Here is a 13,496-nt window from a genome sequence, read left to right on the forward strand (position 1 = left end):
TGACTGGGGGAAAGAAGGGGAGAAAGAAAGAGGGAAAGAGAAACAGCTGAGAAGAGAGACGGGGGAGAAGGGCAAAAGACAAAAACCAACAGAACGGGCAGAGAAAAAAAATGCATATCACCTGGATCACCTGCTGAGAAAGAAAAAAGAAAACAAACAGAAGAGAACAAGAGTAATAGAATAAACAGCATCACAATGATATATGGGAATATGACAGTAAATACTAAATATTAAACATTATTGTGCAGCACATAAGATCGACAGAACACAGTGTGCTTTGAGGTAGGAGCCAAAAAGGGTGTAGTTTGTGGGTGTGATCACCCGTGTGTACACCTGTGAGCATGGACGCGCTTGTTTTTTTTAAAAGGTTCCTTCATGTAATGATCTGCTAGAGGGTGTGGGGGGGCCACAGCCCCGTCCTCCAGGGCATGAAGCAGGTATGGAGGAGATCAAAACTCCAGACATCCAGAGGCCCCCAGAACACAAGAGACCAAGGAAGACCAACAGAGGGGCAGCCGCGCCACTGTCCCAGAAAGAGCTGAGGAGAGTCCCAGATGAGGGCTCACTCAGCAGCCGCGGAGCAGAAGCCAGGGGGGGTTGCAGTGACGCGCCCGTGAGCTCCACCGGCAGCCAGCTGTGCCTGAGTGACCGAGCCCCAGGCCGAGAGGCCGGGGGCACCCCACCTCCGAAGTGGCCCGAGCGAGCCCCAGGCTCCAGGCCCCGATAAGCGGCCGCCAAGGAGTGAGCCGGTGTGTACCTGGACGCCCATCCCCGGACACAAAGAACCACCAACGCACCGATACCTGAGGGAGTCCACCACTGGCAGGGGAAGTGGTGGTGGGTGGAGATAGGCCTCCAAACCTTGGAGGGCCTGAGATGTCCCCAGAGAGGTGGCATCTGACACCCAACCTGACATATAGACACAGACACACAGACACAAACATCCATTCCCACCCTCATGCTCTCATATGCACTTACTCCACACTCAACCAAGGTGGAGACAGACATAAAGAGACGCTGTACACACGATCACACTCCCCAAGCGTACTCTACGAACCGGGTCTAGGTACCCTTGCCCCTGGAGGGGGAACTGCACCCAGACCCAGGTGGACACACACACTCTCTGATGAATGTATCAGGGGCAACTTGGGGTTCAGTATCATGCCCAGCATCCTTCAGCCTCTGGTAATACAATTCTGTGTATGAAGTGGGGATCACATTTCGATTCATAGATGACCCTCTCTACCACTGGAACCACAGATGCTCCGAAACTAAGATATATATGAGGTGGCCCTGAGAGGTCAAATACACTTCACCTTATAAAAGAACCACTAGCAATTAAAAAAATGCTTCAAAAGCACACAAAACACAATAGAAATGATATACAGCTCAACAGAATGAGGAGAAAGATTTCACAAAAGAGGATGGAAGTGTTTTTACGGAGACAATAACGTGATGGAACAGCTGCACAAGTCACAACATAACAGCTGCATAGCTAATAGCAAACATGTATCTACAGAATCATGTGATTCATATAATTACCTAGTATCTTTCTCTTCCTCACAAAAGCGATGAATGCTCCTTGTTTTAAGTGTGTCTTCCTGTGCAATCCTCTCACAGCTGTTCTGTCACGTTAATGTCTCCCAAAATACACTTCCGTTGTGTTTTGGGAGATGTTATTTTTTTCTCCTTCCGCTGTGTTTTATTCACATTGCTGTTTTTTCACCCCTTAGCTGTAAAAAACTGATATTGTTGTCACCTCACCAGGCGGGCGGCGTGGGCAAGCTCGTGAATGCGGTACTCGAGAAGGAGGTCACCTAGGATTTTAAAATTCATACCATAGGTGTTTTACTGGTGTTTTCTTAAGTTACAGTGCAATCAACTGTTCAGGGCCTACATAGAATGATACAATTTTAAACAACCACTCTCATGGCAACATCGATTCATACCAACTTCCTCAATTCTTCCTGATGCAAAATTATGCCCTATTCTTTGCAATTTTGACATTCTCAAAGTCATCCAGTGGGACAGACTTGGTCCTTTGGTGGCTGGGTGTTTCCTGCAGACTGTATCTTTATAATCCCCACTTTAGATCATGCTTACTTTCCATGCGCACTGTAGAGTCCTTCCTGACAATTAGAAATATGCATTATTTTCATTATTCACTAACATCAAAAGGTAACAGCTGAATGTACGCTGATGTTCACACATGCCAAATCATCGAGGGAAACTACTACTGTGTTTATGCATTCACACAAGCGCACATGTGCATATGCACACATACAATACCAAACTACAGATGGATTCCCTCTCAACATCCAGCCTTGAGGCACTTTTCCTCTGGCTTAAGTTACAAAATTGCAAGAGAAACAAATGGATGTCTCTAAAGTATTGTGTTAGTGGGGGGTCTTCTTTGTTTTAGCACATTTGATTACATCTATTTTAATTAAGGCCAGCTATCATAGCCAACACGCAATGGGCTCAGATTTTCAAAAGGATTGTCATTTCCACTGGGCAGATTTTGCCTTTAATGCTGTAAGAAATGAGGAGCCTTGCATCTTGTGTCAGATGATCACATAGAAGATCTTCTCAGTGATATTTATACAAATTGTAATTCTGTGTTCTTGCTCAATTTAAAAGATTCTGACTCAGGGGAAAGATGGGAATTAGCAGCAGAGCTTTATCCATGTCTTAAATGATCCAATCCAAAGTCCACAGGGGTGACATCAACAATACTTTATCAATGATGCGGTTTTCATGCCGTCATATTTGTTCTGTACTCGTTTCTTTCTTCATAATAAGTCACAAGACTCCCAGAAAGGTGGGGAAAACTAAATATGTTAAAGCGAGGAACATTTGGCAGTCTCTGGATATAATGACTCCATGTCTCCTTTAATTGAATGTTGAGTCTGTTCTCAGTTGGTCATCCATGTCTCTGCTGTTTGTGTTTTCGATAGGGAACATCTTTGTGGTGAGCCTGGCAGTGGCAGACCTTGTGGTGGCCATCTACCCATACCCTCTGGTCCTCACCTCCATCTTCCACAATGGCTGGAACCTGGGTTACGTCCACTGCCAAATCAGCGGCTTCCTCATGGGTGTCAGCGTCATCGGCTCCATCTTCAACATCACCGGCATCGCCATCAACCGATACTGTTATATCTGCCACAGCCTCAAATACGATAAACTGTACAGCGACAAAAACTCTGTCTGCTATGTGTTGTTAATCTGGGCGCTGACTGTTGTTGCCATCGTGCCCAACCTGTTTGTGGGCTCGCTTCAGTACGACCCGCGGGTTTATTCCTGCACATTTGTTCAGTCGGCTAGCTCCGCGTACACCATCGCCGTGGTCTTCTTCCACTTCATTTTACCCATCATGATTGTCACCTACTGCTACCTGCGCATTTGGATATTGGTCATACAGGTAAGGAGACGGGTCAAGCCAGACAATCGACCCAAGTTGACGCCACATGACGTTAGGAACTTTGTTACCATGTTTGTGGTGTTTGTGCTCTTTGCTGTGTGCTGGGCACCGCTAAACTTCATCGGACTGGCTGTAGCGATCAAACCGGAGGTTGTGATTCCCCTCATCCCTGAGTGGTTGTTCGTGGCCAGCTACTTCATGGCCTACTTTAACAGCTGCCTTAATGCCATTGTGTATGGCGTGCTGAACCAGAACTTCCGGCGCGAGTACAAGCGTATTGTAGTGTCAGTGTGCACGGCTCGCATCTTCTTCCAGGACAGCTCGAATGACGCAGGGGAGCGGCTCAAGAGTAAACCGTCACCGCTCATGACCAACAACAACCAGGTCAAAGTGGACTCTGTCTGAAACAGAACTCAGAGACATAAAACCAATATACTGAGAGTATGAGGAAGAAAAATACCAAATATAAACCACAAACAGCTTCTGTCGGGAGTCATACGGTGCTATCTGATCTCTGAACAATCACAGCAAGAACAGGGGTGCGTAACATCTTTGTCTCTGATCAAGCACTTTTGTTTGACTCTGCAGTCCCTGTAGTACAAAACAATATATGATGTCTGTTTTGTTTTCATGTTTACAATGATGATATAAATGTATCATTAAATATATAAGTATTTATTTTGTATGAAATGCCATGTAAATACACAATATATCAGGTTCCGGTTTCAAAAGAACAAAAAGAACATTTTATGAGGCCACTAAAATAAGATTTCTACAAATCTCGGTTGAAAAGATACTCGCAAGTTTGTAAATGGAGTTAACCAATTTTAATAACCTCATTCGTGACACTGTAACACTAACTGAGTGCAAGCAGTGTGGCTTGCTGCTGTGTTAGTGTAACCTACAGTACCGTCCATTACATTAGGTGGAATATATTCTTTAGTAAAGACAATATCTCTCGCTCTCTCTCTGTCTCTACCACATTATGTGCTCATTATACTGTATGCATGGATATTGGAAATTATTCATATGCAAAATAAAATCTGATACTGACGGCGTTTTTGCATTAGCCCTGTGTTCAGTGTACTTACCGATGCTCGTTTTACTACAATTCTGGTTTATTGGGGGTGTTTTCTTCTTTCCTTTGGCCATCATGTGTTACAGTTATAAATGGCTTTAAACAGTAACTTTGTTTGCTGCAGTCTTAGCCTCTAACCCTCTCAAATGACCAGTTTGTTTCAGGACACTGCATTGGCCTGTAAATGATGTAGTTTGGTTTGTCCTCTATTCATATTTTTTTTTGCCAGTGTGACAGCTCTGCTACAAATCTGCCTGGGTAACTGGGATTTCACACACGGTGGAACACAGTCATCATTACCTGTAAAAGCATCCAATGGATATGATATGGCAAGGTTATGTAGCAAGTGCTTAGTTTTGTCTGCATTGTCTGAATGATATGAGTGGCGGTTAAACGTATAAGCTCATAAGGTTCTGTCTGCAAACAAATTTTTAGGTGAACTAATGAAAATTGTGCCCTTCACTGTGCCCTTCACAGTGGGAAGAATTCTGCAATGCGTAAGAGGCCGGGACAGTTTAGGCTACTATGCATCAGCACTTGCATGCGTGTTGCATAGTGTGCGTGGGCTACCCGGTTAGTGGAGCACAAAGAAATAATGCACCGCAGAGGAGAGTGGCCCAACCATGCATTTGAAATCCACTTGGCTTACATAACAGCAGCTGACCATCATCCTCAAAGCAAGAGCTAAAAGAGCCAGCACCCACAGGACTCCCTGCCCCCTTCTCAATCCGTTTAATCCCAAGAGCTGTGTGCGGTAGGAAGGAATGAATGGGTTGGGGATGAGCAAATGTAAAAATCCCAGGGATTTACACTGCCCCCAAACAGAGTCATACAGTAATCTGAGGCCAGTGATTTTTATAGCAAGGGATGCAACAAAATGGAAAAGGAAAATCAGGTGTTTCATGTCACTGATTTAGGCTTGTCTTTATTTACTGATTCAGTGTCCAAAAAAAGACCATAAAATGTGGTGTTTACTATGGCGAGGCCATGAAAAACTCAAACAGAGCACTCAAAGTTCTGCAGTCTGTCCAAACTTTAGATGGAAAAGAAAGTAAATCACTGCAAATTGATGTTGTCTGGGGAAAAAAATATGAATACATTGAACATGTCTTAAAAAAAAAAAAAGACAGGAACAAAATAGAATAAGTCAAACTGGACAGAAAACAGTTCATCCAAAAATACACCAACAAAAACACAGCATATGTTCTTAATGTCTGTCTCTGCACATTTGGATTCAAGCCTACCTTGAAAAACCTTTGAAAGTCAAACCAGTTTTGCAAAAATGTTTACTATTGTAAGTGTGATTAAAACAAAATAGTAGTTAAGCCTTATACAGGGAGTGCAGAATTATTAGGCAAGTTGTATTTTTGAGGAATAATGTTATTATTGAACAACAACCTTGTTCTCAATGAACCCAAAAAACTCATTAATATCAAAGCTGAATGTTTTTGGAAGTAGTTTTTAGTTTGTTTTTAGTTTTAGCTATTTTAGGGGGATATCTGTGTGTGCAGGTGACTATTACTGTGCATAATTATTAGGCAACTTAACAAAAAACAAATATATACCCATTTCAATTATTTATTTTTACCAGTGACACCAATATAACATCTCCACATTCACAAATATACATTTCTGACATTCAAAAACAAAACAAAAACAAATCAGCGACCAATATAGCCACCTTTCTTTGCAAGGACACTCAAAAGCCTGCCATCCATGGATTCTGTCAGTGTTTTGATCTGTTCACCATCAACATTGCGTGCAGCAGCAACCACAGCCTCCCAGACACTGTTCAGAGAGGTGTACCGTTTTCCCTCCTTGTAAATCTCACATTTGATGATGGACCACAGGTTCTCAATGGGGTTCAGATCAGGTGAACAAGGAGGCCATGTCATTAGTTTTTCTTCTTTTATACCCTTTCTTGCCAGCCACGCTGTGGAGTACTTGGACGCGTGTGATGGAGCATTGTCCTGCATGAAAATCATGTTTTTCTTGAAGGATGCAGACTTCTTCCTGTACCACTGCTTGAAGAAGGTGTCTTCCAGAAACTGGCAGTAGGACTGGGAGTTGAGCTTGACTCCATCCTCAATCCGAAAAGGCCCCACAAGCTCATCTTTGATGATACCAGCCCAAACCAGTACTCCACCTCCACCTTGCTGGCGTCTGAGTCGGACTGGAGCTCTCTGCCCTTTACCAACCCAGCCACGGGCCCATCCATCTGGCCCATCAAGACTCACTCTCATTTCATCAGTCCATAAAACCTTAGAAAAACCAGTCTTGAGATATTTCTTGGCCCAGTCTTGACGTTTCAGCTTGTGTGTCTTTTTCAGTGGTGGTCGTCTTTCAGCCTTTCTTACCTTGGCCATGTCTCTGAGTATTGCACACCTTGTGCTTTTGGGCACTCCAGTGATGTTGCAGCTCTGAAATATGGCCAAACTGGTGGCAAGTGGCATCTTGGCAGCTGCACGCTTGACTTTTCTCAGTTCATGGCCAGTTATTTGGCGCCTTGGTTTTTCCACACGCTTCTTGCGACCCTGTTGACTATTTTGAATGAAACGCTTGATTGTTCGATGATCACGCTTCAGAAGCTTTGCAATTTTGAGACTGCTGCATCCCTCTGCAAGATATCTCACTATTTTTGACTTTTCTGAGCCTGTCAAGTCCTTCTTTTGACCCATTTTGCCAAAGGAACGGACGTTGCCTAATAATTATGCACACCTGATATAGGGTGTTGATGTCGTTAGACCACACCCCTTCTCATTACATAGATGCACATCACCTAATATGCTTAATTGGTAGTAGGCTTTCGAGCCTATAAAGCTTGGAGTAAGACAACATGCATGAAGAGGATGAAGTGGACAAAATACTCATTTGCCTAATAATTCTGCACTCCCTGTAGACTTGAAGTCAATCATGTAAAGAAATATCCCAACATCCCATGTAAACTGTCGACTTGTTTGATATATTTGGATGAGCAAACATTTAAAACAGCCTAAAAATATGTAAGACACTCAAACAAGTAGAATTCAACAACACAAAATGCAACGGGATATTTAATGGAAAAAAGCAAATAAACCTGCATTTATCAGGCTTCAAAATAATATAAGCAATGTGGTGTGACACTTGTTGGCACCAGTTCTTAGGTACAGTTGTTTAAGTGCTCATTAACATATTTACCTAATCAGCTATTCACATGGTAGCAACTCAGTGCATTTAGACATGTTGAGACAACCTGCTGAAGTTCAAAGCTAGCATAAAAATGGAGAAGAAAGTTGATTTAGGTATTCAGAAGAGTACTTCTGAACCCATAAGTTCATGTTGAACCTTAAAGTAAATGAGCTACAGCAGCTGAAGAGCACAATATATGCCATTCCTGTCAGCTAAGAGCAGGAAACTGAGGGAAAAATGGACAACCAACTGAATCAATTAAACACCACATCTTGCATGAGTATTGTTGCGGACCATTTTCATCTTTTTAGGACCAAAGTTTACCCATCTTCTGATAGTGACTGCTTCAAGCAGAATAACAAACCATGTCAAAAAAGCTCAAATCTTCTTTAACTGGTTTCTTGAACATGATAATGAGTTCACTGTGCTCAAATGGCCTCTACAGTCACCAGATCTCAATCCAACAGAGCACCTTTAGGATGCGGTGGAACAAGAGGTTTGCATTGTAGATTTACAACTGACAAATTTTCAGCAACTGTGCCACAAAGAATTTAGGCAGTTTTGAAGGAAAAAGAGGGGCCCAACCCAGTGTTGCCCAACCCAGTGCTACTGGTCAGTAAGTCTCAATCCCAATAATTAAACCCTCCATACAGACTGAAGGGTACAACCTAAAGCCTCTAAAACCCAGAGTCCTGTATTTTCCTTGTTATTGAAAGGTGTGGTTATTATGTTGAAGAGCTATCCAAATTCTGCAGAAATAAATCACTCCCCGTAAATTTAATCATATACAAGTGGCTTAAATTTCAAACAGCTGTGTATTCTAGTATTATTCACACCAAGAGCAGAAATCGACAACAATCACAGATTTGTTACATCACCAGCAGGAAGCTCTTGCAGCTGTGTGTGCCAAAGTGGCACTCCTCTAAAAATCTGTTACAGTCCAAAAAGCAAAATGACAGTTTACAAACATATAAGCAAAGACTTTTAGAAGAACACGCTCTGGACAGACCTGCTCGGCCACAGAAACAGTTTGTTTCAGACCAAAGACTAGAAAAGAACTTCCCACTGTGAGGCACGGTGGTGGAAATGTTATGGTATGCTGTTGCTTCACGGTCTCAGGGGCAGCCTCAGATGAAGTAAGACATTCATAAAACAATGATCCTTGGCACACTAACACACTAACAAAGTTTACGGACGAGTCACGTCCAAGTGTGGCACCAGTAGGCCCTGTATAAAAAAGGCTTGTCTAAACATTTCAAAGGTTTGTAAGCTATGCAAGGAGACCAGCACATGAGATATTTGATGAAGAGTGGATGCTATATTAGTTGGAGGCTCCAGGAAAGCAGGTAAGGGAAATGAATGTTTTTTCTTTCTTTTCATTGTTTTGTTATTTCAGTGGATTTATTGTTTAAAATGTCTTTTTTTTCCAACAGCAGAATATTTGACTCTTTATCATCTACTGCTTGGCACTTCTAAAAGTGTACAAAGGATTTATGTTTTTAGGAAACATTTGGAGAAATGTGCACACTCAGTCTCCTTCACTCAGTCAAAACTGCAAAGATTGGATTTCATTTTTGTCCATAGGGCAAAGTTGCAATAAGCTAATATGGGTAAGTAAATGTTGTTAGTGTGGCCAAAAACTTGGGCAGTTTTAATCTACTGTGAGCATGTTCATGATGGCACAATGTCGTGTGTCACAGCTGAGGATTTCTTTGCACTCACTTTTTACCTTTACTTCATGATGTTATATTAGAACTCTGCACTGACAGTCTGCCCCTGTATTTAAGGTGCACAACTCTGTAAAGGTTAAAAACAGCTAATAAAAAAAGTATACAAGTATATAAAAAGGAAGCGTGGCGCTGGTCACACTCATAAATAAGCCACAGCTGCCCTGGGGCGCACTGACAGAGGCTCATGACCTGATGCAGCATCCTCAGGCTTAGGTGCTGTCTGTAGTGGAGCCTGCAGGGTCTATTTGGTCACTGGGTTGCAGATGGACACCCAGAACCAGAACTCATCAACAATCATGGTCTTTGACATGAAAGTTTGGTCAGTTTAACTTAAATTGAATTACAGTTTTATGTCATCATATCAAAGTTGCTTTGAGGTGCTTCTTATTTTGAGTTAAAGACCCAATAATACAAAAGATACTGAGAATTTCACTGAAAAAAGCTTCAAAGCAGACAACTCCCTGATCGATGACAGGGGTGTCAATCACAAGGCCCAGGGGTCAGGTGAGATTTCAATACAGCCCACTGGATCGCATTGGAAAATGTGAAGGAAGGCATAAGCTTTTGACTTTACCGTATTTTCATTTATAACTTTATAAGGTTTATAACCTTTCCTTTTGATAAAGATCTCCTCCATGTCTAAGTAAATCAACAATTAGATGACAGGAAGTTGCTTTTTCCCCCCACTATGTACAATATAAATTTTTGTAGTTCAACTTTTTTTTTATTTTTTAGAAAGTTTGGCCTAAGATCAAAGTGGGTTGTGTCTGGTCTTTGATGTAAAATGAGTTTGACATCCCTGCCCTATGATCAACCTATTGGCAGTCAGATTGAAGATTGAGGACTCTTTTCACAGGAGCCCTCCAGCAGAACCAGAGGGTGACTGTTCCTTGAACCCAGACTGGTTGCTGGTTCAGCAAGAGTGGGAGCTGATAGCTGCAGACTCTCCAAAAATAGAATAGGAGTCAAACTTTAACCCTGCACTCTGCGAGCATTGTTCTCTACTAGGATAAAATGGTGCTATAAGGTGGTTAACATATGTTGGGGCCTGATAATTAAGGACATTGTATCTGACTTTAAATCCAATCCAGGATTAAGCAGGGAGCCAATGAAGAGAACCCAATAACACAGAAGTGGATGTTTGCTCAGTGAAACTGTAGATGCACACATGCAAGTGGTCAGAACAGGACTTCAACACAGCTAAAAATAGCAGCAGCATTGGTAGAGCTCCAGAGGTCCACGAGGAGATGACCTTCAACGGAGCATCAGAACTTATTTTTAATCAGGTATTGTTATTTCTGTTCATCAGAGGAGTAGCAGAATGTTTGGATTGCACTTGTGCATTTAGTTCTTCTGCTTTTGCTTCTTTTTCTCTGTGGCCTGAATATCCTGTGGGGCTGCTGCTGAAGCCTGGTATATAAAACAATCCGCTCTGCATTCTGGTAATTCCACAACTTACCTTACAGCAAGAAGGCAAAAAGACATGCAGTTAGTAGGGTTAGGTTATTTGGATTTGAACCAAGGATCATTATTATTATCATTACTAGCAAAAACTTCCATTAAACTTGATACGGCACAGTTGAGAATTTTAAAGAAAACATTGAATAACTAACAATATGGAATATAGAAATGCAATAGGAATGGGTAACTTGGCAACAGCCCCATCCTGTATGTGGTATGGCTCATATAATAATAATAATAATAATAATAATAATAATAATACATTTTATTTGAAAGTGCCTTTCAAAACACTCAAGGTCACGGTACACAGTAGAATAAAAGCAACATAAAAGCAAGCAGTTTACAGAATCATAAAAGCATAAAACATAAACAGATAAAATAGCAGAGTGGAGAGGTTATGTGGGATAAGCTATTTTGTACAAGTGGGTTTTGAGTTTGGACTTAAAGAGTGAGAAGGAAGAGATATTTCTTAAATCAGCAGGTAGGGAATTCCAGAGTCGTGGAGCAGAGCAGCTGAAAGCTGAAAGCGTTGGAGCTTGTGGATGGATTTTTGAGTAAGACCAAAAAGAAGTGAATTACAATAATCAATCCGGGAAGTAACAGAGCTATAAACTAGAGATGGCACGATACCACTTTTTTATGTCCGATACCGATATCATAAATTTGGATATCTGCCGATACCGATATGAATCCGATATAGCGTTTTTTAATCAACAAAACTGTTTTTTAAATATCTTGCTGCATTTTGTATAAGTTCATACTCAAGTTTAAAACAACAACTACACTAAAGCTATTCTGTTATACCTGTATGCAAAAAAAAATATTTCATAGTTCAGCAATACTGATCAATCTAATAAACTTAAACCTACACCATCCTCCCTATTCTGGTATTTTAAAGAGTACTTAGCATAAATATTAAGCAACCTAACTAATAGGGTTCCAACTCCCAGCAACAACAAAAATAAATAAATAAAAAATAGGGAACCACCCCTCACGCTCCACCTCATGATGCTTAATCGACGTAATCAACCTTAATTTGATGCAGTGTGAAAAAAAATGCACAGAAATCAATTATTTTTCAAGAAATATTAAATAGATTCAACATCTTTCTTCAACAAAATTGCAGACTGCACAGATGGTACCTTCCCAAAGGAAAAAGTACTATAGCTTACTGGGGTATATTAGACTTAATAGTTACTATATACAGTAATTGACTTCTATTCATTTTACATCAAATTAAAACTTTGGGTGTAAGATTTGGATAATTATTTATTTATTTATTTATTTATTTTATTTTATTTTTAAATGACATCAGAAACAGCAGTATGCGACATTACGTGATGGCAGAGCTTCAGTTCATCCTTTGTCATTTTTTTTTTTTTTTTTTTTAATAAATAGGACAGGGGGAATGAATGAGAGAAAGAGGGGGAGAGAAAGAAAGAAAACCAAAGGGGAGAAGAGACGGTGAGAAGGGGGGGGAAAGAGAGAGAAAAAAAAAAGAACTCCTGGGTCACCTGTATGGAGAAAAAAAATAAATAAAAAAATGGATAATTATTTATTAAAAGCTAGACATTTTAAATGAGAATAAGAAAGAAAAGTATGTCTTTGTGCCCCCTTTTCCCTGGTAATGCCCTATTGGCCCCCCTGGCTAAACTTTGCTAGATCCGCCCCTGCACAGTTACCAGCGTCAGCTACGTAGAAAAAGATCCTCGAGTAGAAAGTAATATTAAATAAATTCTAACAAGCTGATCAAGCTTAAACGTGCTGCTGTTGTTCAGCCGCTGGTTTCCTCTTTCTGGTGCAAAGTGGGCCAAAAGCAAACAAGAGTCACGGACTCGCGACAGAAAAGCCGATCAGCTGATCATTAAGCAGTTTCATGATTGAAGTAGCAGCAAGAAGAGGCAGTCGCTTGTTAAGCTTAACGCAGGAATGCTTTACAAACATTCAGAGATGGACTTACACACTTGCTTTACTTCTCTCGGGGATAACTTTGTCAGAGATGAAATGCCGAGTTGCTAGCGAAGCTCCAAATGCTATCCAGACCACCGACAGGTCCCGCATGCCACAGCCGCTCTATCACGTGATGCATACTGCTCCGACGTGCTAACGTTCTGAGGCGAGTTACGGCGTGTAGCAAGTTTTGTGAGGTGCTTTCGTGATATTTAATGGATCGGATTACATTTTTTATTTTTCTCCGATATCTGATCCAGTAATTTAGGTCAATATCGGACCGATACCGATACGTAATATCGGATCAGTCCATCTCTACTATAAACATGAATGGCAGTGGCATGTGGGTTGAGAAAAGGACGGAGACGATTAATGTTGCGCAATTGAAACTATGCAGACCGAGTAACATTATTAATGTGTGAATTGAAAGATAAAGTACTGTCGAGGATGACACCCAAACTTTTCACAGAGGAAGAAATGAAGACCGGTGAGTTATCAATAGTAATAGAGAAACTGTTGGTTCTGGATAATGTTGATTTAGCGCCTATCAAGAGGAGTTCGGATTTATTACTATTGAGCTTGAGAAAATTAGAAGAGAACCATGAATTTAGTTCAGCTAAACAGAGGGTAAGGGAGGATGGGGGAAGAGCAGAATCAGGTTTAGTGGACAGATAAAGCTGGGTGTCAT

The 13,496-nt window shown here is 41.3% G+C and overlaps 1 protein-coding gene across 2 annotated transcripts in view; it reads left to right on the forward strand.

The window, feature by feature from the left end:
- mtnr1aa (melatonin receptor 1A a) overlaps nt 1-4,474 on the forward strand; it is a 76,523-nt gene extending 72,049 nt beyond the window's left edge. For both annotated transcript variants that reach the window (XM_082535065.1, XM_082535066.1), the window contains one exon: nt 2,958-4,474. In XM_082535065.1, coding sequence (XP_082391191.1) covers nt 2,958-3,826 — 869 coding nt within the window. In that variant the 3' untranslated portion in view covers nt 3,827-4,474. The remainder of the gene's footprint in view (nt 1-2,957) is intronic.
- The last annotated feature ends 9,022 nt before the right edge of the window (nt 4,475-13,496 follow it).

Source organism: Aulonocara stuartgranti (genome assembly GCF_965226115.1).
Source record: "Aulonocara stuartgranti genome assembly, chromosome: 6".
Lineage (NCBI taxonomy): Eukaryota > Metazoa > Chordata > Actinopteri > Cichliformes > Cichlidae > Aulonocara > Aulonocara stuartgranti.